Source organism: Strongylocentrotus purpuratus, unplaced genomic scaffold, assembly GCF_000002235.5.
Source record: "Strongylocentrotus purpuratus isolate Spur 01 unplaced genomic scaffold, Spur_5.0 spur5_contig_818, whole genome shotgun sequence".
Lineage (NCBI taxonomy): Eukaryota > Metazoa > Echinodermata > Echinoidea > Camarodonta > Strongylocentrotidae > Strongylocentrotus > Strongylocentrotus purpuratus.
In genome coordinates this window covers 512,813-538,243 of record NW_022145522.1, presented here as the reverse complement: position 1 = coordinate 538,243, position 25,431 = coordinate 512,813, and the positions used below count along the sequence as shown (strand labels likewise).

At 36.9% G+C, this 25,431-nt stretch overlaps 1 protein-coding gene across 1 annotated transcript in view; it reads left to right on the top strand.

Moving 5' to 3' along the window:
• LOC115922146 (signal peptide peptidase-like 3) overlaps nt 1-25,431 on the top strand; it is a 46,551-nt gene that overhangs the window by 14,447 nt on the left and 6,673 nt on the right. Inside the window, exons 4-7 of the mRNA XM_030980326.1 lie at nt 1,075-1,191; nt 10,110-10,188; nt 22,244-22,356; nt 23,448-23,626. Of these exons, the coding sequence (XP_030836186.1) occupies nt 1,075-1,191; nt 10,110-10,188; nt 22,244-22,356; nt 23,448-23,626 (488 nt within the window). The remainder of the gene's footprint in view (nt 1-1,074; nt 1,192-10,109; nt 10,189-22,243; nt 22,357-23,447; nt 23,627-25,431) is intronic.

The window sequence follows — 25,431 nt, the reverse complement described above, 5'->3', positions numbered from 1 at the left end:
AGTGTCTGTGATATTATGTAATATTGAAGCCCTAAAAAAATTGCGCTTCAAAATGATCAAGAAGTGCCTCAAAAAAGTAAAAATCTTTGAGTGACCGGTTTTACCATACTCGTTTCCCCCAATAGACTGTAGTGTTATGAAAACCGTCAGGCGAACAGTTTTCAAAATGTGTAATTCTAATCATAAATATCTTGATAATCAGACAGGCGACCAGCTTGTAAAAGTCACGGGGTTCCTGACTGACCTAAAGGTTTATAATTATCATTGCATCAAGAGCTAAATCCAGAATATGTTTTCAGAATCTGAGACAAAGTTACCAGATCCCTTTAAATGAAAATTATGAGAATAAAGCACATATATTTTAACAAGTACACTAGTTTATAGAGCCAGGATAGTCATGGAGTGTGCTTTGCCAATTGATTGATGGAAATAAGCACTACAGAAGGAACTCCCTGTGTATTATCTTGATTTTTAAATGTTTATCTCATCTCTATCTCTTAAGCCGATAATATTTTATCATGAATAAAAAAAAAACCAGTTGATATTATCATCTCTATATTTAGAAATTGATAACCTATATTATTTCTCCACGATACATCATATTTTTATTATGGAAGGCCCAAGGGAATGGTTACTTTGATATTAAAAAAATGATTACCTCTAAATATTAATTCCCCACATTCTATACACGTACATGTACATGTAGTTAATGTACCTTGTCATCCCACGTTATTATCATCTTCTTGTTTGAAAATTGACTACCTCTATTATTCTTCCACGGTTAATTGAATTTTCTTCATGTTACCCCAGGGTTTTATCATCTTTGATATTTAGAAATCAATTACCTCTATCATTTCCTTCCAGTTAACACTATTCTTGTCAAGTTATCCCCAGGTTATTATTATCTTGTTATTCATCGGTAGTTCATAAGATTTTCTTCATGTTGCCCAAGGGCATTATCATCTTTGATATTTAGAAAGTGATTATAGTATATTATTTCTCAACAGTTCTTAGAGTTTTCTTGATGTAGCCCGTATTGATTATCCTCTCCTGCCTTGTATTTTTTATCCACAGTTCACAGTATAGATGCAACTCAAGCCATGTTCCTTCCTATAGGAGCTTCATTCTCCCTTCTTGTCATGTTCTTCTTCTTCGATTCCATGCAGATGGTCTTTGCAGTCTGCACAGCAGGTATGTCAATCATTGAATTACACTATGTTTGGAGCCAGAAGGGCGTTAACTCATATACTTTGATGTGGAGTTAGTGCCCTTCTGAATCTGAAGACAGGTTTCATGACCCATGCTGCAGGAACAATTACTCCACGATCCATACCCTACTCTAACTCAATTCCTAACTTCAACCCAGGCCCAAACAGTATACACTTTATCCTAAGACCCAATATCCAATATCAACCCCAACCCTATGTTTTTGATAAAGTAAAGCCCAGATTAATTGCTGGTGAAGCAAATATTGGAGCACTGAAATAAGATATATATCTTTAAATATAAAGTTGAGTTCTGGTCACACAATTGCATTGTGAAAGGAACTATCAGGAAGCGATGGGTAAAGGTTGATCATCTAGCATATAAGTATTGGTGTATACTGTGAGGTTTAAGAATCATCAAAATGATAAGAAATTGGCCAAGGTATTGTTAAATGTCATATTCATTGTACACAGAAATGTGTTTATGGGACTACACCTGAAGCATGGATGCAAACAATTAAGGTTGCCACAATGATTGCTTGCCTGACGTGTACTTTGAAACTCTGAATACTTGTTTTTGTCCTGTGTGAACCCTTATCGTTGTTATTAGATCATTGTTTATAAATAACTTCAATGTCTCACAAACTTCAAGTTCAAAACTGTGACGATTCAACATGTACATTGTATGTCAACATAGCTATTTATTATGAAATAACTAGAGAAATAGATAGCTGCAAAGATACTGGGGGAACTGTACTTTTGGCTTTACTTTCACTTCATCCGCTTGTGATCTTAAATCAACCCACATCTTCAGACCGAAACCTAAACATCAAATTGTCTGTTTGGAGTCAGAAGGGCATTAACTCATGTACTTAAAAACAGAGTTAATGCCCTTCTGGTTCTGAACACTGATAATAGGAGATATGAAAGGATATTAAAGAGATAATGCTGGACAATTTATGAGGATGGTCAAGATGAAATGGGAGAGTAATATATCATGGAGATGAATAAATGTACTTAATAGCTTTCTGCTCTGTGAAATAACATGCAGCAAGATGGCTAACTGTGATCCGATGGTCCAGTCCTTCTCTCTCATCTGGGATTTTTAGATATTAGAGTAGGAAATGAAAGGTATAGAAGTATAGTATAAAAGTATAGAAAATGTATATCTTGGATTGTCAAAAATTGCATGTGTTAGTGTTCCAGGCTTGTGGTAATACAAAGATAATAAGTCTTTACCAAATTGCTCAGTGATTGTTTTGAGATTGGTCAGTATAACAACAAAAAACAGAGATGGACGATTTTATCCCTTTTTGTGTGTGTTCAAAGCCCTTTCAGCTATTATCAAATGGAAAAGCTTTTTCTAAGAAACAATTAGCCTACTATTATTATTGGCATTATAAGCATTTCAGCTTCCATCACTTAAATATATCCTGCACTTGCTGTGAGAAAGCGGGAAATATGATTGCAAATACTTTCAAGAAGTCCACTCAAAGGCAATTCCAATTCCCTATTTCAAACAGTTCTTTTCTTAAAATTTAGACCTTGGAATGGAAATGGCATTTGTGTTTTCATAATAGCGTCATCAAAACACCCCCCACCAGTGTAAGCAAGACATCAATATCCATTTCAAACCAAACACCATTCTAATAATTCACAGTTTCTACTGTTCTAGATAACCAAATCAAGACCCAAATCCATAAAAACTTTAAAAATCAGTCTCTTTTTCAGAGAGCACTTATCAAAACATGCCAGGCTTTTCTGCACTCTCAAACGGAAAAGAATTGGGTTAAACCTCCCGCTTGGTAAGAGGATACTGAACGAAGAGCTAAGTTGAAAGCATGTGACACTTGCATAATTTGCCCAGTCCATCAACTCAACTCAGCTGTTCAATCAAGCACCAGATTTAGTTTCTCTCCTATCAACTGTTCACCAGCTTGTGTTGTGTTCGTTCGTTGGGATGTACATGTACATGTATGCTGACCTTGCTTTCACATCTACATGTATCTCTGGTTCAAGTGCTGTTCAGATTTGACTTGTATGTGAAGATTACTTACAGACTATCACATTTAACTTTCTTATTTGAATGGAATGGCTTCTGGTACCATTACAGTGTGAACAAGAATTACATGTACAGTACATGTATGTTATGTATGAACAAAAGCATGACCCTGGCTTATCAAAGGGTGATTTAAAGTTAAACTTTGCTATTGCACAGTCCCACTGGGCTAATCAGAAGAGTTCAAGATCTTGTTTCCTACATCTAGGCATATTTTGAACATATGTGGTATATACGTAATAGCTTTTTCCTCTAAGATAGGGCTAGAAATATCTCACTTTCTGTCCTCTCCACCTTATACATATTAACTTCACTGCCCATAGCTTTATAAGGGCCTCACATGGAGGCCAATCAGATGCTGCTTTATAGTTTTAAACTCATGCTCAAGGGTGACCATGTCTCAATATTTCATTTTCTTCATGTTGAGCTTCTTTAATACATTGTTGGTCCAGCCTAATAAGTTCCACTTACATGTATGTGGATTATTGGACTGTTTATTTGAAACAATTGGACAAATCTAGGATGAAGACAGGCTCGTGTTCATGTTCGCCATGAGTGAGACCTAACCCAATTGAATTTGACACATGTGGACCATACTATTTGTCGGAGCATTAGGGTGTTGGAACATAGTGCAGTTGCCAGTTCATGAATCTTTAACGATTCATCATGCACTCACTGTTCAGATACTGCTTGGCTATTGCTTGATGATCACTGACAATCAAGGGATAGCTAGTCGTGCTTAATCCAGCTTTGAAATGAAGGATGCAGTGTCCTACCGGCTTAGCTAGGTTCACTTGACTGTTAAGAGCCAGAAGGACATTAAATCATATTCTTTAACACAGAATTAACGTCCTTCTGGCTTGGAATACATAATGTGATCTTCTCATTCCAAAATCACAAGTTTGATGAATAATGATTTACTATCTTCTCTAGATAGCATTATTATTATAATATTTGATTTGAAAGTACAGACAAATAAATGCATTCACAAACTGAATGGACAAATTTAGACTTTGATTTAAATGGATTAAGGAGATTTCATCTTAATTATTCATGCATCAATGGTTTGCTTTTTGGATATCTAAATTAATAAAAAGTAATATTGTGTATTTGCAATTAGTTGTTTCTATTCGCCTCTCTCTGTTTATCTTTCTCTCTTCTCTCTCTCTCTCTCTCTCTCTCTCTCTCTCTCTCTCTCTCTCTCTCCCTCTCTCTCCCTCTCTCTCTCTCTCTCTCTCTCTCTCCTCAAATGAGTTAATATATCTATTTTTGCTCCTCATTATACCGCCTCATTGTGTATGCCAAGTGCAGACATGCCCGCATACCAAACACATGCACTGCATATCAAGCATGGTGGGCACATTACAGACATGTCGGTTGCTTGATCAAGTTACTGAAGCAGCTAGCTCCTATGCTCTAGTCTTATTGGACTAGCTGGTTCATCCATGGGATGCATGCATTCTAAAGCAGATCATCTAATAAAAGTTTCCTTGAACAGTATAGCACATGGCTGATGGAGATGCATGCCGCACCATTCCTACATTAGATATCTTATGCACTTACATGTAGATATAGTTACAGCTTCCATGCTGGGTAAATTTCTTCGATATCGTTGAATAGCTCAAGGTCTCAAGTAGCCTTGAAATACCATTGGTTTAGATTTTAATGCTGCAACTTGTCCATTTCAATTTGTAGATATAAACTTTTATGTGTAAAATCAGAGTTTGACTAATACTCTTCATAGAACAAATTCTTTTGGAACAATTTCTACCTTTCTTTACTGGTCCTACTTGTCCAGAGGATTTTGTAATCTTGTTGGTTTCAGCTCCTGTATATTTTTGGCTGTATAGCATACAGAGACTTCAGTTAAAGTGGATTATACATGAATATATTTCTGAATTGTACTTATAGAAAGTATACATTTCTGCACTGCCAGGTTTCAATACATTTCATTTAAATTTCTGACATCTTGCAATCATTATGAATGATTGAAATAAACACTTTATTATAGGCAAAATTGTTGGAAATCCTTTACTTGTGTAATGCATATAAAATCAGAGGTCACTTCTTATGCATATCAATTTTAGATGAACAGTTATAATTAATTCACATTATAGATCAGTCCAGCCCATTAAAGTGCTTAATATGCCATTAGCATCCCCTACGGTGATAGCCAATCAATATTGCATGAGCATTTCATATTTGCATTGTTTGCCAGCGATGCATTCAGCTCCAGGGGGTGTGTAGAATGAAAGATAGAATCCCGGAGTTTAGAGGGCGGATATTTTCTGCGCTAACAGATGACCTGGAAACTAAGTGGGTACTTCCCATAGAAATGCCCAGAGGCTGAACCAATTACAAGATGGATGGTAGGGTCAACAACTCAAATAAAAAAGAAAAATGTAAATGCATAGAGTGGTAGCGGTCGGAGTCTTTATGAAACATTCATGGGGTGATTTTGTTTTTCTCCTGATGAAGTCCTAAAAGGTCATCAAAGTTCTTTGATGAATTCATAGTGCTTGCATTCATGTCGGGTCAGTTGGCTTACCCTTTCTTCTCTGGTATTTATTTTATATAGTACACAATCAGAAGAATACTCCATTATGGAATTATAAAGGCCTATTATAAATTGAATGTACAGGTCATTGTGTGATCCCAATGAATAAGAGCTTAAACTCTTCATGAATGGGTTGCTTGGACCAGCAAAGTCTTGCTGAATATCACGTAGGCCTACAAAAAAAGAAAAAACACACAAATACAACACAAACATGTAGGTATGCACATTTCTGAGAATATGTTGTCTACTAAGAACCTAAAGAGTATTTATCTCGTACCATCCCAGTCACACCGACTGCAAACCACCCTGTAATTGTAGGGTCGGTCTGGGGTCGGTCTGGGGTCGGTCTGGTGTTGGTCTCGTTGGTGTGACTAAGGTATGAGTTTATACAGAGTCCAGGGCCTCTATTGAATAACACTTACCATTGATAGTAACTTTGCCATTGATTGTAACTTACCATTGGATACCTTGATTTGATTAGCTGTTAAACGATGTTGCCATGATAGTTTTATTAAAGGGGGTCCTGCTCCCTATAGAATACAGATGATTTCCTTCATATTTATTTGGCTGATAACTTGGGAGTTGGTTTTGTAACCAGAACCTGAGACTACTTGATGACTACCTTTAAACCATTGTTGATTCCCCTGTACTTCCAAATCAATGCCAAGGATTCCAACTAATTGGCTTGTTAGCCACCATGCCCCCTCTATTCAAGTCACATCATGGATAGAGCAAAGACAGAATGACAGTGATCTGAATCATTGGAGCTCTGGACCTATCCCTATACCACCCCTTCAACCAAGTCAGGGGTGGGGGGGGGGGGGATAGAGAGGGGTACCGCCCCTTCAACCAAGTTAATTGCTATGGTTAACTGCCCTGGTGTACAGGTGAAATGAGGAAGGAAGGGAAGAAGGGGGGGGGGAGAGAGAGAGAGAGAGAGAAAGAGCGAGAGGAGGGGAAGAGAGAGGGAATGGACAAACAGAGAAGAAAGAAGATACCCGGTAAAGATATATTCAGAGACAGAGAAGGAAGGGGAGGATAGAGAGAGAAGGGGTGGAGCAGACTTTGTAAGTTTGCATACGTCAGAATCACTCCATACATTTTCATGGGGAGTTGAGACATTTCAACTAGAGACCAGGGTTAACATTATTAGTGCTGCAAGCCTGTTGACACACTTCAGAAAATCATGTGGACTTATGTTTCTAAATTGACTAGTCTAGCCACTAAGGCAGTAAGGGTCATTATCAGAAGCAGAACATTTGGGAGACACCCAGCCGGAACTATGGCACTTCCTTTCCCTTTGACATCCTGCATTGAATGACTGCCATGCCACCTTCCGCTGCCTTAGGGTACGTTTATGATCAATTTTTTCTGGCCAGAATGAGGCATTTGTTACGCGTTTAGTTCAAAACACGGTTGCGTCCTTTTCTCATTTTTGTAGAATTGCAGATTGTAAACTCACAAAAAGGTGCGTTTTGGATCGGCGATTTTGGGGAAGCATAAACGCACAATCATTTATAAACTCGTTTAAATGGGGTCAACGTAGCATGTGCAGTGCAGGTTTGCGAATCCAGCTGCAGAGCCAGAATCATGCCTGGAGGAGCCAGAGAAGTGAGCATAAACAGTACACCTTGGAACTGCGATTACGATGAGCGTTTACGATTAGCGTGTCAAATCTCTCATTCTGCCCTAAAAATTGAGCATAAACACACTTTTAAATGTAGATCATCGCTCGTCATCCATGTGCTTGTTTTACTGAGGTCATTCACAATGATGTGCTTCCCCTTGTTTTGATGCGATCGATCGTGAGATAAATGTCCTGAAAAGTCCTTGTCACTGTATGGAGAACTGGTTTTAGCTCACTGTAGTCTTTCTGAATCTAGAGTGGTAGAATTATTATTCAACTGAATCGGAATTCGCATTTATTACCAGTAGGTTCTGATTGGAGGTACAATAGACATATCAGACAAAATGATAACGTAAAAGCAACAAAAACTAGACAAAGTGATGATTTTAGGAAGTATGTCAAAAAGGAGCCAAAAACTTGAAAAGCAAAATGCCTGTGCTCACATGATGATATAAAAATCTTTGTATCCAGATAAGGAACCCCAGGGGGAAGGGGGAAAAAACAGTAGATGGGGTAGAATGCGAAGAAAGTTAGGCATTTTCTTAATTATTTGAGTACCAGATTACCAGTATTGCCTTTAAATCATTACCACTATCTTTCGCTGGTCCTATTGTACTGTTCTAATTACTCAGCCATAATATGGCATATTTAATTAGCAACCCAAATATTTAATTGGATAAACATGAGGGCATACAATGAATTATATGGCACTTTTAATTTTGAATATTGGCCTTCCTACCCATTCTATCTGTATGCTTTGGAATTGTGTCTTTTGGAGATGAACAAATGACCTTCTGGTAGGGAGACTACTTCTATAACTGTTGAGCTACATGTATAGCACATTGAATTAACAAGCCAAGTAAAGATTTGTTAGTAAGAAGGATGTCTAGTGGAAGTGGATTGTGGGTATTGTACAATTCCTTTTAAATATTCATCTTCCCATCGAGTCTATCTGTATGCTTTGAAATCACATCTCTAGGGCCATGCAACCCATTTGTAATTCCATCTGCTGTGGAAGCTAGGCTTGGTTCTTCACTTTCCCCCCATGAGACACCTAACCAGCAAGATACCTAATACATCATACATGACGGGTACATATAGCTTGCCCCATTTACGTACAATAGGGATTGGAAGAGGAGAATACCTCACTGCATTGGGAACAGGGTGAGGAGTGTGTGTGTGTGGGGGGGGGGGTACTTTTGGTCAGTTATGAGTTGGTCTAGCTTGGTCAATTGTCTCTTTCTTCCTTCTCAAAATCATTTTTAATAAACAAATTATCTTGCTTTGAGAGCTGCTTGATATTAATGAGCCATTTATTTCACAATACATTTTCAACCAAAGGCAATTAACTGTCATTGCAGCTTTACAAAATTATCTGCTGTATGCACAAACCAAAATAGAAACAGTTAAGTACTAATTTATATGTTTGCCAAGTGTGTGTTTCCTGCTATAGGCGTATGTTATTAATTACAGAAATCTATAAACGGAAAGAAAAAAGCGGAACCCATACATTTTTCTCATGCTAGCCATTTGATTTTGATTTGTACATTTTAACTTCTTGCATCACTATAATGAAATTGGAAATGTTAAACAGGTGCCCCTTAAAATCTCAACGTGTGCTTAAAATAATCCCTGCCCATTTATATATAAATTGTAAAATGTGATGTTCACATTGGAGTTGGATACTGATTCTTTATCGCTTTTTGGTGAAAACAATGCTCAAACCTCTGTTTTGCTACGTGACTTTTCTGACAAAGAAAATTCAATCACTTATCATATACCGGTAACTCTACAGTTATTATCCAAAACATCTTACACTTATGCATGTCAAAAGAGGATGAGTTTTGCATGTTTTGTGACTCGATGGCTCCATCAGAATCTGTCTTTTAATACCATTATAGATTTAGTCATTTCATCTCTGTGTAAATGGCACTTTGTTTCGCACCTGTGCCCTCTTTTGCACTCCTGATAGGGCATCTAGATCGTGTTGAAATGACCAATAGGGACACACTACACCATAGTGCCTAGCTGCCGTACCATATCACCCAGGCCTGCATTATAGATGAAAGTCATCCCATCAATATTCAAGAGCCTCAGAAGATATAATGACACTGTTCAAGACACTGAGACTCCTTGTTTTGAACCAAGTCAGGATAAACAGCTTGTTTTTCTTGAAGCCCATCGTCTCTAACTATCCAGAGAGTCATTATTCTAAAGATTTATTCTGAAGCTTCAAATTATTGTGATTAATGAGGCTTCAAATAATATATTTCTTATAAATATAGCAATTAAACTTCAGTCTTACAAATAAACAACTCTGTTGAGACGGAAATTAATTCAAATTCGACCATTAGCCTTGGGCTATTTGAAAGCAAATTTTGTCTGTATGGATGGAGCCAGAGCGGCATTAATTCATAATACTTCAACACATATTTTGCCTCCTTCTGAATCTAAAGAGACTATTCGACATTTCGTCGCTGTTTTCATGAAGTGACGGTAGTGAAAAAAAATTGCATTCACTTTGCGTTACGATTTTCCTCACTACCGTCACTTCGTGAAAACAAGGACGATTTATCAATCAATGCTAATGACTTTTCGTTTTCAATGCTTTGTGATTAATAATATTTTTTGTTTGTCTTCCTTATTTGTTCTCCTTGACAGTACTAGCTACAGTAGCATTTGCTTTCCTTCTGCTGCCTATGTGTCAGTATTTATTGAGGCCCTGCTCATCAGGAACAAAGTAAGTAACACAACAACAAAACAGCTCCTTTAGTCCCATAGCATTATTTTGCTGCTGGGAATTATGAATAATGATTGCGGATGAAGTTAACCTCTTGTTTCCTTTCATCAGTATTCATTCTATTCCAATATCACTTGAAACCAAGTATCTCTCTTCCGATGTGTCCTTGCTTTCTATATTTTAACTCAAGAACATAACATGTTTGGAGCCAGAAGGATGTTAACTGTATTAAATTGTATAAACTACTGCCTTTCTGGTTCTAAACAGATGATATGCTGTTGTCAGGTAATGTGCTGATTCAAGTTGTGGTTTATTTCCTTCACCATCCCAACACCGCAACTATATTCTTTCATGATAAAAGCCTTTTCTCTATAACCAATAAGACTGCAGTCTGAAGAAAGCCACAAACTAGCATACTAGGCACGTCTTCATCATCTCGAGATTGCCAAATAGCCCGCTATTTCTGATTTGGGAAATAATCCCGAAGTTACAAATCTCGTCTTCATCAGCTAAAGATTCGACCTCGAAACTTGAAACTCGACCTTGAGAAATTAGCTTGAGATATTTTACTCAGTGTTAGCGCATAGTGCGAGTCTTCGGTGTGGTGAAGACGCACCGGACAAATAGCTGGATATTTTGCCAAATAGTGGGATATTTTGCAAACTATCCCAAGATATCTTGGGATGACAATTCAGACCAAATATCCCGCTAATTGCAACTTCGGGCTGATGAAGGCGCAAATTAACTGGATAGTTTGCGATCGGGATAGTTCAAATAGAGGGATATTTGGCAATCTCGAGCTAGTGAAAACAGGCCTCATGACTCTGTATCTGCTGGTGATGGATCGATACTGATAATTTAGTCTGAAAACATCAGTCAACAAAAAGAAGTCTTGAGAGAAAAAGAGATGAAATCATAGGAATAGATAAATCATGGTCACAAACACTAATGATATTAGATATTAAGATACTTTAGTAAATTTTGTTTTTTCTTCTGTAAATCCAGAAAAATTTGCTACATAAACTTATTGCAAAATTAAATGTAGGACAATTTTCACTGGATGAGATTTGTGCAAGATTCCCAGAGATTTAGTATTGTTGTAATTCAATCATGTGGCTTGAATCTTCACCAATCTGGACATCTCCAAAAATTTGCATAATTCTATTTTTCTTATATGCCAGAATTGGTTTTGCGGGAGGGGGGCACATTTACCCCCATTCACACTCCCCATTCTTTGGTTCAGCAGGGCTCTTTTAAAGCTCAAAGTTCAACAATGATATAAAGAATTGAAAGGGCCTGTAGGAAAATGGACTTTGACACAGAACATAGGTTGTAAGGGGTGGTTTTAAAAGTATCCATTCTGTCTCCCTTGTAACTACCTTTGTAGCTGATATTTGGAGGGAAAATGAGAGAGAAATGTCCCCAAATATGATATCATGGAGTTTTCATGTAAAATTGAAATTATTGTATTGTAGGCATGTAGGTATGTGTAGCTGAAAATGGGAATTGAAATGTTATACCTTTGCATACTAAAGAACAGGTTTAGTAACAAAACTGTTTGATGTAGTTGACTGTGATTTTCATTCAACCTAGACTTCCTGATTTACAAATGAAACTGCAGATTTTTAAAATATCATTTGGTTACAAATGGCACAATGTGGATGCCTGGGAAATCTTTTGATTATTCTTAGTACTTATCTTTGTGCTCTAGTTTAGCTGTGAAACCGAGAGTGATGTGAATTAGAAACTAGCCACTAGCACACCTGGAACCTTTCTGCTCTTCCATGAAAGTCAATCCGTACATTGTATCTCTGATCAGCTCTATAATGTAGCTTCAACCTGTGGGGAATGAAACATTATACTAAATGCCGTCTTACATCATGTGTGTAGGCACACTCATGTGACTTGTTTCATATCCACCTTTAGTTCCTTAGTTAATTAGAAAGCGACATTTTGATTTGGATGGTGTAAAATTAATGTTTTAGTACCCATCTGGTTGCATTATATGTACAGGGAGAAGTATAAAATGTTCTCTTGAAAGTATAAATTAAATGCACATCTTTGGTAGTCTTCCTATTGTAAATATTACTTTCTTGTAGCTTCTTTTTCTTCTTTTTTAGGGGGGGGGGTGGTTGAGGGTGTGACTGTACCAACAAAAGATTTCCTTGAAGGTTGATCTTTCTCTATTTCACTTCTCTTTCTTCCTGAAGCAAAATCACTTTCTGATTTAATACGTTTAAAAATGGTATCTCCCTGATTGCTTTTTCTTCATGGATATGACATTTATGCATGAAAGTGCTAAATGTGCCACAAGTATGAAAAATGCAATATCTCGAGCTATGGCTAAGATTAATTTCATAGAACTTATATAAATGCAAGATCTTTATCAATAAGTCCTCTTAACTGAAGTATATTCTGAGGTTAGCTAGTGTGTGGAGAGCCCTTGGCATTTCTCTTGCATGATGACACAGTAACCTTTAGGTCATGGTGTGTTAAAGGAAACACACTACCACACTGCCTTCCGCTTATTGCCATTATGTGCAGAAAGAGAAGAAAATGTTATTTTAGAATGTTGCTTTGATCATGTGAATGAACACATGTGAGACCACATTCATGTACAAAAATACATGCTTTGTTACTTAAATCTAGCTAAAGGTAAAGACTAGTTTGGGAAACGCCCCCCTCTAAAAAAATGAATTGGAAGCTCTTATTACCAATCATGTGAAAGAATATGTTTTGACTAATACGTGATCATACAAATTTTGCTGAGAAACCGCCTACTAATTGATATATTTGGTAAATTAGTTTATCTATTGGGATGTGATAGATATTATGTACGCACGTGTTGCTCACGTGTGCGTAGTCCCATATACATCTTTCTGGGGCCAAATTTCTTATGATTTTGATGATTCCAGAACCTTGCAGTACACACCAATACTTATATGCTAGATGATCACTTTTCTGATCGATTCCACAACGTTTCTTTCACAATGCGATTTTGATTTTGATTTGATTTGTATTACGTTTATTGGATGTCATCTAAATGAATTATTAATTGTTTACTCCCCATTCATGTAGTAAAAGGGTCCAAACCCCTCAGAATTGTGTAGGATCTCTAGAACTTTTTAAACATAAAAACCACCCACAAACTATGAGACATTCAAATGATTAAGGATTTAAGAGCATAGGGTGGGGGGGGGGGGGTGGGGGGGGGGGTGAATACTTAGTATATCCGCCATGAAAAGTTACTTGGAGTTGGCTTGTGTGACGTGAGAGCATGCATTCCTGCCTAAGTGTGTGTACTTCCATAGTGTACTTATAAGTTGCTTTTTGCCTTTATTTGATTTGAAGAGAAGTTGATGGATTTCGGTATTAAAAACTTTTATCTTGTGACTAAAGTCATATTTGAAGTTGATAAACTGAATTTCGTAAATTCATGAAATACCATCCAAAGCGATATATTTATGGGCGACTAGTTCCTTTAAACCGACATGCGCACAAGCATTGAGTGGGAAGCTGGAGCATCACGAGCACTGGGTTAGATTCTGGAGCATCAATCTAAATGTGACTCTTGGGTCACATCAGGTAGAGGAGGAACGGAGATGGTGGGATGGAAAGATGGTGAATAATATGAAGTAGATGAACAGGAGGACATGCTTGCCTACAAGCTTCAAGATGGCTGCCTGCCTGTAATTAGGACACAGAATGAGTTCTGAATAATTGAAGATGTTCAGTCAGGAGGCTGTTTCTTGGTAGAGTGGAGTTTGTTTGTAAAGACCTACTACCATGGTTCCATAGGGTATTTTTAGATGCATCCAAACCAAAGCCAGTTCAATCTATGGATTTAGGCTAGGGCTCAGTAGATATCAAATTCACATTTGTTTCAATTTCGAAATGATAGATTCATGCTTCATATCCACATTTGATGGGAATGAAGTGTGCATGCCCTCAATGCTTGTATTCAGGAAATTGCTCTTAAATCCTGCTTTTTAAGATAGCAAGAAGGTTACTGCTTTGTATATCTTCAGAAAAATTAATATCAGGATGCCTCAAATTAATAAAAGTACTCAAAGGTACTTGACAAAAATATTCTTGTTTTGAATTCCCTTTGCAAATGCAATATACAAGGAAATAAATTCATTTTGTAGAGCATATCCTTAACTTATGAATGTTAGCTGGTAATTACCAGTATAATATGCAAGATTTGTCTGTTTGATGTCTTTAGTATAACATCTGGGGCTATGTGAATACTGTAGGTGAGGAATTAGATGTGTATTTCTGGAGATTAATCCCCCATTATCCACTGCTATGCTGCTTTATTTTTGTTTCTTCCTTACATCTCTTATTAATGCATATCTGTAGATACTAATACCCCCATCAACTACACTAAACCTCGTCCACATCTCCCAAGAGTTTGTTGTTCATTTAGTTACATGTACCCCCCCCCCCTCTTTATTCAGACTAGCAAATTCACTGTTTTGCAAAAACTGTATACTTGTAACTCTGTGATTATCTTCTTTTTCATAGTCTGAACACCGCATATCAACATGTATAGATAGATAAAAACTCAATTAAAAAATCAAGGTCCACTTGTAATGTTAACATCATAATACAAAAACCTTATGACCGACTGACATGACTAAACTTGAGTGTGCTTTGATGATTGGTAACTGTCATCAAAGTTGACACTTAAGTTTGACTAAACATGTCTAATGGCCTCTTCAACATTAGTTCTCTATATGATATTTCTTTATACGATACTGTCTCTTTCATGTATATGCCCTTTTGGCTATACAATGATTTGTCTGTTTCTTTATTCAAGTTTCATATAAATTCCCTCAGTGTGATAGGGTCACTAATCCAGCTTGTTGGCCTGTGGAGATGCGGTAAGAAATTCAACCCCCTGTCTCATCCTCTTAATCCATACAGATACAAGCTACACAAGTCATAATGCATGCTGAGAGCCAGAAGGGCTTTAATGCAGTGTTAAAGGATATAAGTTAATGCTCTTGTAGCGCTCACTAGACAATATATTCTGATAAACCGCTTAATCAAAATAATAATTAGACCTGTATGTGTCTCTGTGGTTAGGAGCTACAATTGAACTCCCTTTATTTCTGTTCAATTGTACTTTTTCCATCTTTAAATCCATTTAAATCCAGTTTCATTCCATATTTTTTCTTTATCACCAAATGGACTCATTTGGATTCCAGTATAGCAACAGCATAAACATGTTTTTTCCACCTGAATTTCAAGCTGTCAAAATAAATCATTTTGAAGCTATTTCATACATTTTTTTCAAATATCATTTAACTTATGTACAGTATAAATGTCATCGCTGACTATCAAAAGACAAGTTGGATGTTATAAAAGATGACTAGATTGCTAGAATAAACTGGTTCATGCCCTTAACATAATAGTTCATAAACTTTTCCTATGGAAAAAATAAAGAAGAGAAAAATATTATTTTCAGACATTATCTTTGATAATCACAGTGTGATGGCAGCCTTTCAATGCATATGCTGATTTAAAAAAAAATATATTAGCAAGGTCTACATGAAGGTAGGCACGATAATGATATTTTTAAACCATTATAATAACTTGTAAGATCCTGCTTTTAACTATTAAACCAGAAAGATAAAATGTCCACCACTCTTAATCTCATTCATGTTACTGTAGTGAAAGGATACAGTGGCAGCTGCAGGATTCCCTGGGAGGGAGGGAGATGGGGGGGGGGGATGAGTATGAAAAATCTGACCGAAAAAAACCCTCCAAAATTGTCTTCAAATTTTCATATCTGCTCTTATGATATTTTGGGTTCCAATTCTGCAAAGGAAGACACAATAATTAAGGGGAAAATGATAGAAAGCAAGCAAGCAACAACAACAAAATTTATCACATGTTTAAGTGCCCTTTAGAGTCTTTTGTGGTCGATAATTCTTGTAGGGAAGATTGCACAAATAAGGGGCACTTTTGTACTTAAAGTGTGCCAGATTTTGTTTTACTTGGAAGTATATGCTTCCCCCCCCCCCCCCCCCCAATCTGCCGCTTGTGTTCTAGGCTAGAGATCGACTTAGGCAATAAGCACTATAAGAGTTCTTGTGTGACTGTATAAGACCTGTCCTTCCAGACTCTTATTCAGCTCAAGTAGATCCAAGGTTGCTGTTATATGAGTCGGAAGACAGGGAAGGAAGCTTGCTATTAAAGACTTTTTCATGTTGTGCCATGACTTCATCTGCCCTATTTCTATATTCATATGCAATAGGCCTATGTACAGATGTATGTGCTGTGCATGTTGTATATACTATGTGCGAGGCTGCATCTTTTAAAAAACCATGTGATATACATGTAAGTTAACGGGAATGATGCAAACTTAGAATGAGATTAAGCTTGCAGATTTAAGGAGATCAGGGTGGATTTAACGGAAATGACTTTCCGGGGTGTGCATAAGAAAAGAATGATCCAAGTCACTATTGTATTCCTGGTATTCATCCCCAGTCAACCCTGTTTTACACCCCCCCCCCCCCCCCCATAGCAGTATTGATTACCGGTAGTGAATCCTGTATATGAAGGCTACCTTTTGTAAATGACATGTTTTCTTTGTTTCCTGGAGATATGTCAGTTGTACAATATTTACATCCGACTTTAAGACTCCGTTATGAGATTTTCATTAGAAGTTGTCAAGTTATGAGATTTTTGTAAATACGTTGTCAATGTTTTGTAACTAATCAGACATCTAACGGTTCTCTATCGATAAAGCTCATATATACATGATATATACATGACATGTAATCCCCTAGCTGACACTTAGAGTGTGTCAGGACTCAGGAGGAGCTGTAGAGTCTATATTAAAAAGGGCGGAAATGTATAAGGACGGAAGTAAGGACAGACAGTGCAAATATCAAGATGAACTACCTTTTAAATTAGGATTTCAGATTTCCTCATAAAAGTTTAACGTGTCTATAGATCTCTCTGGGACATCTGCTTACATATATTGTATTAATTGAACAGGTTATATCAGTTTAGTGAGATTCATGAGATATTTGTTAATTTCCTGCATTTTACCGTAATAATCCATGTCTGCTTGAGGCAGAAAGACGTAAAAGGCCAAGGTAATTTTGTCTTTTTATTGGCAGAGTTTTGTATCAATTTATTATTTAGGGAATCAAGGATGATAGCTCAAAAGATCTCTTAACTTGCCAATTAATATACCAATTCCTAGAAGAAAAATCTTTTACAGGTAAAGAAATCAAGGAAGAAATAAGCTCCATTTATCCTCTTACATGGACATGTAGAAAGAATATGTGGTGTTACCGCAAACCTTGCTCAAATCTCGCTTGAATCTCCATCATATTTGGTGACAGAAAAGCAGAAAAGCCAAGGGATTTATGTCTTTCTATTGCCAGAGTTTTGTATCAATGTATTATTTATTTATTTATTATTACAGCTCAGAAAATCCCTTTACTTGACCATTAATATTTATATAATTTCTTAGAAAAAAGTCTAAATTCCTCGTCTTTAAGGGGCAAAGAGGCACAAAGGCCAGGTTATAATATCTTTCTGATTCATCCCTACCCAATGTTCGGAGATTGAGGATGATCCTCTAGTGAAATCTTCTCTCCCATCAATATACTTTCATCCTATCTGTTTCTCACTTTACGCGAATCCATACCTTGCTTCATCTTATATGTGGTAGCCAAGTCGCCTCAATCAAGAAAATCAGGGTTGGATCTACTAGCCTTCTCAATCAGCCTGCTTTTATTATTGATTTCCACAACTTGTTATGAAGAAGAAAAAATTGTTGAAGGTTGTAGTATTTCGTACATATTTATATATGATCATAAAATATGATTGTACAATGTTTTGGTACACCTAGTCACCATTGTTTTCTTAACCCCCAAAACTGTTTCAAACTGGCAATCAATCATGAATTACATTTTGTTCAAAAATGGACAATAAAATCAGTAAATAGCACTCAAAATTTGATTTTTCTGTTTTAAAGAGGGGTAAGAATTTGTCAGACTGGTTCCTTTGCTTCTCCTGATCAAAAGCCCCACTATACCTAGATAATCATTTACAGTAGACCATGCATATCTTGATAATTGGAATAGTAATCATGTGATGAAAAACAACACACGTTTGAGCATCAGACCTTGTAATACCAGAACTATAATGTTAGTAATGAACTTTTGTAGAGACCACAAATGATGTTGGCAGGTGCGTTTACACATTATAACCACCGATGCTGTTCCATGTGATGCTTGGTTAATCATTAATCAGCCAAAAAACACCTTTCCTCTCCACCAGTTAAAGATCTTCCGATTGGGAGTCGTCATGCAGTGATGTGCTGATCAATGGGAGTCGTCATGCAGTGATGTGCTGATCAATGGGAGTCGTCATGCAGTGATGTGCTGATCAATGATAAAGAGTGCCTACATTGTTTCATTTTCAATATAGCTGTCATGTGGGACAGCATCAAGGGGGGTGATTTCCTTGATTGAGATTTTGATGATGATAGAGATGTTCATTAATGGAATTGTTATGATCTCCAAACACATGATAATTTCATAGATGTGCCCATTGTGTTTATGATGTAGAGGGGACATTTGGACTGTTAATAATGGCAATTTGAGGAAATTCTTTGGAGTAAGATACCGGTATATGGAGAATTCTATTAAATGAAAAGTAACTTTTCAGAGTTTATTCAAATATTTTACTTCATGAAGTGTATCCAGTAGAGTGATTGATGGTTACATTTATCCAACTGCTAAGAAAGCAAGTATACCCTTACAACCAGAAGGACCTATGGCTTTATGTCCTATCCGAGAGACTTCTTAATGAGTTTTAGTGTGTGGGATGCCTCCACAGATACTGGAGTACCAGTGGCACAGGCAGTGTTTTACCTTCCCTGTTATGTTACATGTACATTTCTATCATTGGGTCAAAGTGTATGAATTAATGTCCTTTTGGTTCTTAGCAGGTGCAGTATTGTAGCATTATTGCACATAAACTACTTCATAATGTGAAGTTCTCATACTTATCTCAATGATTACAATACATATTATCTGACAAGAAAAAGTTCAGACCTCCCTCGCCTCTCCTGATAAAAAAATCACGGTCATTTAACTGTTTAATTTGGACCTTAGATGCGCATCATTGCTGTGATAGCACTGGGACATCCTAGTAAACTAAAAGCTAACAAGACCGACAATGTTGGTCTGGTGAACCCTCTTAAAAGGTTGTCTGTCTTGTGGGCTGAAGTAGGTCGGTAACACTTGAGAAACAGTGGGAAAAGTATGAGGCTGATGATGCCTGGATCGAAGACCATCGTCACTGAGTATGACAAGTTGGTATCAGTGCGCACCTGAACTTCAGGGCAGAGAGAGGAAACGGAATAGGGTCATATCAATAACATGATTAAGGTTTTAGGAGAGATGTCAGGGTTTGTTTTCTATACAGTGAGATCAGACTGTTGGATGCTAACCTTCCGGATGCTGTGTGGTTGTGTCTTTGGTGGATGTGTGTCAATGTGAAGTGGTGCTCTCCTCTTGACATCCATGGACAGGTTCTGGGAGGATGATTGTGTGTGTGTGTTTGTTTGTTTGTTGTTGTTTTTTTTGGGGGGGGAGTGGTTCTTCTGGTGGCACTCTTTGAGAATGTTTTAACATGTTTTTCTAATCATTTCTATAAAGTTTCATGCCTTAGACAATGAAGTTTTAAATTCTTCCTTGAGGATTTTAGGTTAATGTTTTCAATTTTTTGGCGTCTCTTCTCCTTTCATATTGCTCTGTTGATCTTTCTCCCCCACCCCCCACCTCCCCGCTGTAATTTTTCTCCCTCTTCTCCCTCTGTCAATTTCTCTATCTCTCCCCCTCACTTTATCTCTCCACTCTCTGCCTGCGCTGCCCCTTTTTCTCTCACCCCCCCCCCCCCCCCCCTCTCCTCCCCCTCTCACCCTTCACCCTTTCCCTCCCCCCTCCCAATCACCTTCCTGTCTGGTATCTATCTGTCAATCAGAGCTAATCTGGCTCACTTTCTCATGACATTGACCTGAATGTGCTTCATAGCCAGGGATAGTGTGTTTTTCTCAATGAGCGGTCGATCCCAGTGTGACCTGGCTTACCAAACTGTTCCAATCATTTTGGGGATATCCCACATATCTATATCCTTGACATGCATCTGATCAATATCAATTTCTTGACACTGGATACTTTAGATCCAAGTCAAATAATGTCTTTATATAATATTGGATGGCTTTGAGTGTGATACAAGAATATATTGCTCGAGCTTTGACAATATTGGACAAGTCAAAGACGAGTCTGATATTGACTTAGCTAGAGCAATATATTCTTATATCACACAAAAACAAAGCCATACAACATTATTATTATTATCTATATTAGTCTGACTAGCGAAATAACAAAATTTGGCGTTATTTTTGTGTGACCTCGCCATGATATCGATATCGATAGTCGAAGTTCCTGGATGATTGAGCAATATGAAAACAATATTGGTCCGTCATCCGGGTACTGTGCTAACGATATTGAGTACTCTGATTTATTGTACCACTTGGAAGCCTTATGTAGGTAATAAGTATTCATATCTTACACAGATAGATGTACATGTAATTGAATTTGAACTAGACATTATTTCTATATATTTACTTACTTACTTGGTACAGTAAGTAAGTATGTAGAAATAATGATTGAATTTACATGGTATATAGATCTATCAACTGAATTTGTGTTGGATAGTATCCAGACGAAGTGACTGCCACTCTTTCCCCTTCATTTTCTCTCATCCGTCTTGGTAGAAAATCTCATTGTTATGAATACTGTCTTAATTTTTTAATATTATAAATCTCAGAATCCAGAGCAACTCACATCTCATTCTCACAATCTGTTTTCATAGGGCTAGCAACCATCTTCTCTTCCCTCACTCCTTCTTAACAACTTTTCAATTCTTTTGTAATCTTTCACTTGACAGGCTCATTAAAAAAAATGTTAATCCAATATTAGTTTCTTTTTCATCATGCGATCAGTTTCCTGTGACTAGACTAGACAATGTCCAACTATTCTTTCTTGCCCTTTATTCTCTCGCCCTCTTGAACCCTTCCTCTTGAACTCTTCCTCTATCCATTTCCGCTCTGTTTTCAGTCTAAGTGTTAACATTTGTGTCAAGTCTGTAACAATCCTGGTTTGTCTATTATAGTAGGGTTTCCTGCTGGCTTCCATCCATGTCATGTTGTGGTGTATTCATTTTAGATTTCCTTCAGAGATTGTCACATTTGTCTTGTTTTTAGTCATGTCCTCTTCCAAGTTCATTTCACTGACTATCTGTTCTACTTCTTGATTAAATGACTTTGTTATTTGACTTCATAAGAAAAAATTCTTAATGCTGTTTTTACCTTATTATTTCTATGTCAATGAGTGTATTTTTCACAGTTCTGTAGTGTCAATTAATTCATTATATGCTGTTCTCTATAACCTCATTAATGCAGATCAACTACCAGTAAAAAAAATTTTTTAAAAGCCACCTGCAATGGATACAAAAAACATAAAAAATCATGGTGCCGATTCAGTTGGTCCCTAGATATAAATAATTTGATACATGTCTGTAAAACCCCAATCACACAGTACCGTAGTAGTTCTGTATATGATTATGATAATACAGAGATAATTGATTACACCTAGAGGCTTTTGTTGCGTGCTGCTATATTTTCCACCCCATTTGCTATTCGTTTGTACTTATTAGATATTTTAGTTTGCCAGATTATTTGTTCGTAGCTGTTTTATTCTGCTTCCCATCTGAAAATTTTGATTTGTATTTTGTAACAAGACATTTTTATTAGCTGGTTTATACTGCTTTGAAAATATAGTTTTTTTTTAACCAAGAATTTTTTTCTTTTATCCTCGAGTTTAACAACGCATAATGTTCATATTCTTTGGTAAAATATCTGAAATATGGATTATTGCGGTTTTTAGATGTTGACATAAGCATTGAAATATTGAAATTAATTTTTTTCTCTTCTTTTCTATTTTTGTTTTTGCCACAGAATTTCATTTGGGTGCTGTGGGAGATTTACATCAGCGGAGATCATGTCATTCTGTCTCTCTGTCATGCTTGTATTCCTGTGGGTCATGACAGGCCACTGGTTACTCATGGATGGTAAGAAATACAGTGATACACATCCTCCATCCTCTCTATTACATATTAGATTTCCCCGCCCCCCCCCCCACCTTACCCCCCCCCCCCCCTCCCCCTTCTCTACATTACCCCAGATCTGTGATATTTTAGCTACCATTCCATTTTTTTCTACCTCCAGGATGGTACGATATGGGGTGTATTCTTACCCTTGTCCCCTCACATAGCCTATCCCCCTTCCTCCAATTTCCCATTTGTATATAACCCATTCCCCTATTGAACCTAAATGCAATTTTTTTTATACCAATGTTTACCATTCCTCTAATAATTTCAATCTCTTCTCCATACCCCATGGCCCCCTTTTCATCTTTCCTACCCCTTATCAGATTCAACATCTAATATTCCCCATTCTCTGTAAATCAAAAAGCAAACAAGTGATGATTAATGGCAACAATATTTCCAAATGGCCATTTGGGTACATGCATGAATTATTGTAGATGAGGAGGTGATATATTTCTGTAATACCTCAGTCACATGACCAAGCTGACTGCACACTGACTCCAAGGCAACTGATCAGCGTAATGCAATCATTGTTTAGCCTGTCGTTGGTCTGTTGTTAATCTCGATGGTGTAAATGGGGCATAATCGATTACATGTACTGGTAAGTGATTTCTCCCAGGCATGCATGAGTCATCAAATATACACCTCAGATTGCTGTTCAAAGACGATAGAGAATATAATCATATAATATTGATTGATCTGTGCTCTACCACTCATTTCTAAAGCTTTGTCCACACGCATACGGCCTATAAAGCTGCAGACAAATGTAGTGCCCAATATAGTGCCCTTCTCTTATCTGTATCATATAACGCAGAGACTAGTTAGTACGTTGTGTACACTGCTACCCTTTTAAAAAATCTCTGTCTGTCATTCATTTACATATGAAGTAGTTTTCTTTGATTATTTTGATTATTTGAATTAATTTATTATTTACGATGGTATACCATGACAATGACATATCTGAGTGAGAATTTACATTGTTTTTATCTGGAGTGATATTAAATAATTGAACATCTGCTAATGATGTCTTTATGTTTCCGTTATTTCTACCACAGCACTTGCCATGGGTCTGTGTGTCACCATGATAGCTTTTGTTCGGTTGCCGAGCTTAAAGGTCTCAACGCTACTCCTTACCGGGCTACTCATCTATGACGTGTTCTGGGTCTTCTTCTCTACGTATATATTTAATGCTAATGTCATGGTGAAGGTCGCAACCCGACCTGCTGACAATCCTGTAAGTAGTGTTTTAGGTCACATACTCAAGATTTAAAAATCTAGGGGGTGATCCTTAGTTGAACTTAACTCTAAGTTGGACTTCAAAATTATGGAGTGCCATTTGTAGCCTTAACATAAAATATATTCAACACCAAAAATTCAAGTATTTTAGACTTTTTATAAATTCCACATCAAGAACATGAATCCTCCCTGATAAAAGAAAATATGAATAATTTAAATCAACATTTTGCCTTTTAAAATGAATTTTACAAAATATTTTCATAGATGCTTAACGGCTTTCCATAATTGTTAAGTCCAACTTCGAGATAAGTTCAACTTTGGTTCTTTGTGAACCCCCCCCCCCCCCCCCCCCCGGGTCAATATTACATTCATCACATCAACCCTTCACTTAATGTAAGCCCTAAATCCCCAAAATGGACCCCTATGAAAAACAACATTCATGCTGAACAGGGTGTGCCATCCCAGAAGTGGTAAATAAATCAAAAAGACAATTGCAACCCTAATCCTAATATTACATCTTTTATTTACAAGATGACCCGGAAGCAGTTATTACCTGAACAAATGTCTGGTCACAGCTAGTACATCATGTATCCCATGTTAATGTGTGTTAGTGACAGTGTTTAGTGTTAAGATACATCCCATATAAAATCCATAAGCATTTAATTTCTATGTGATACATATGTTGGAGTGGGTACCCACAAAAATCATTGAAATGAGGAGACTATATTTGTCTGATTTCATGAGCTGTTAACTTTAATTTGATATTTGAATCAATAATGGCACTAAAACGATTTTGTAGTGATATTTGCTTCTTCTGTTCTGTTGGTATATTCTATTCAAATTATGTGTGAACTCTTGGTTATTTTGATGAAATGTTAAATATGAACTGATTGTTCCCATACTTGTGCAAGACTTTAGAATGATGTTATTTTGTCAAGAGTATATCTTATTTTAATGAAAGAATCAATAGATTTTATCTGTTTCATTTTCACCACATTTGTCTGATCAAAAGTATCACCTGTTCATAGATTTAAAGATAAAGCTTTCAGAGTAAAATCTACATCTGCCTCCAGCACTGGAGATAAAGGAATGATTTGAATTTAGTTCTAGCAGTAGGATCATTGGGGTGTCCCTCAAAGTGTTGAAACCTATCAAATTATTCACTTTCTTCATCAAATGCTAGTGTCAGATAATCCTTGCTACTTACTATTTAAATATATACAAAGCCATGATACACAATACACACCCAAGATAATCTGGGTATGCATTGTAATGCTGGGACGTTTGATGTGGTCATGAAGCTAAATTGCCTATCATCTCATAGAAACGCTCGGGCATGGTGAGAGTTAAAAAGATGGCTTCTTCCTTCCTCAAACTGAGCAGGTGATCTAAACCATGCACACAGAGAGCCAGAATTAAAGGATCCTTTCTTGCCTGTAGGCCAAGTAGAAATGGATTGGGTATCTTTGTCTCAGATTATGAAACAAAATCCTGGATTTAGCTCATGCTGCAATGATAATTATAAACCTTCAGGTCATTCAGGACTCCCATGACTTTTACAAGCCGATCGCATGTCTGATTATCAAGATATTTATGATTGGAAATCGAAATTTCAAAAACCGTTTTCCTAACGAATTTTTAAAACCACTACAGTCTGTTGGGGAAATGAGTATGGTAAAACCGCTCACTCAAAGATTTTCACTTTTTTAAGGCACTTCATGATCATTTTGAAGCGCAATTCTTTTAGGGCTTCAGTATTACACCATATGACACTGATAACACGTAGGGCCAAGCATCACAGAT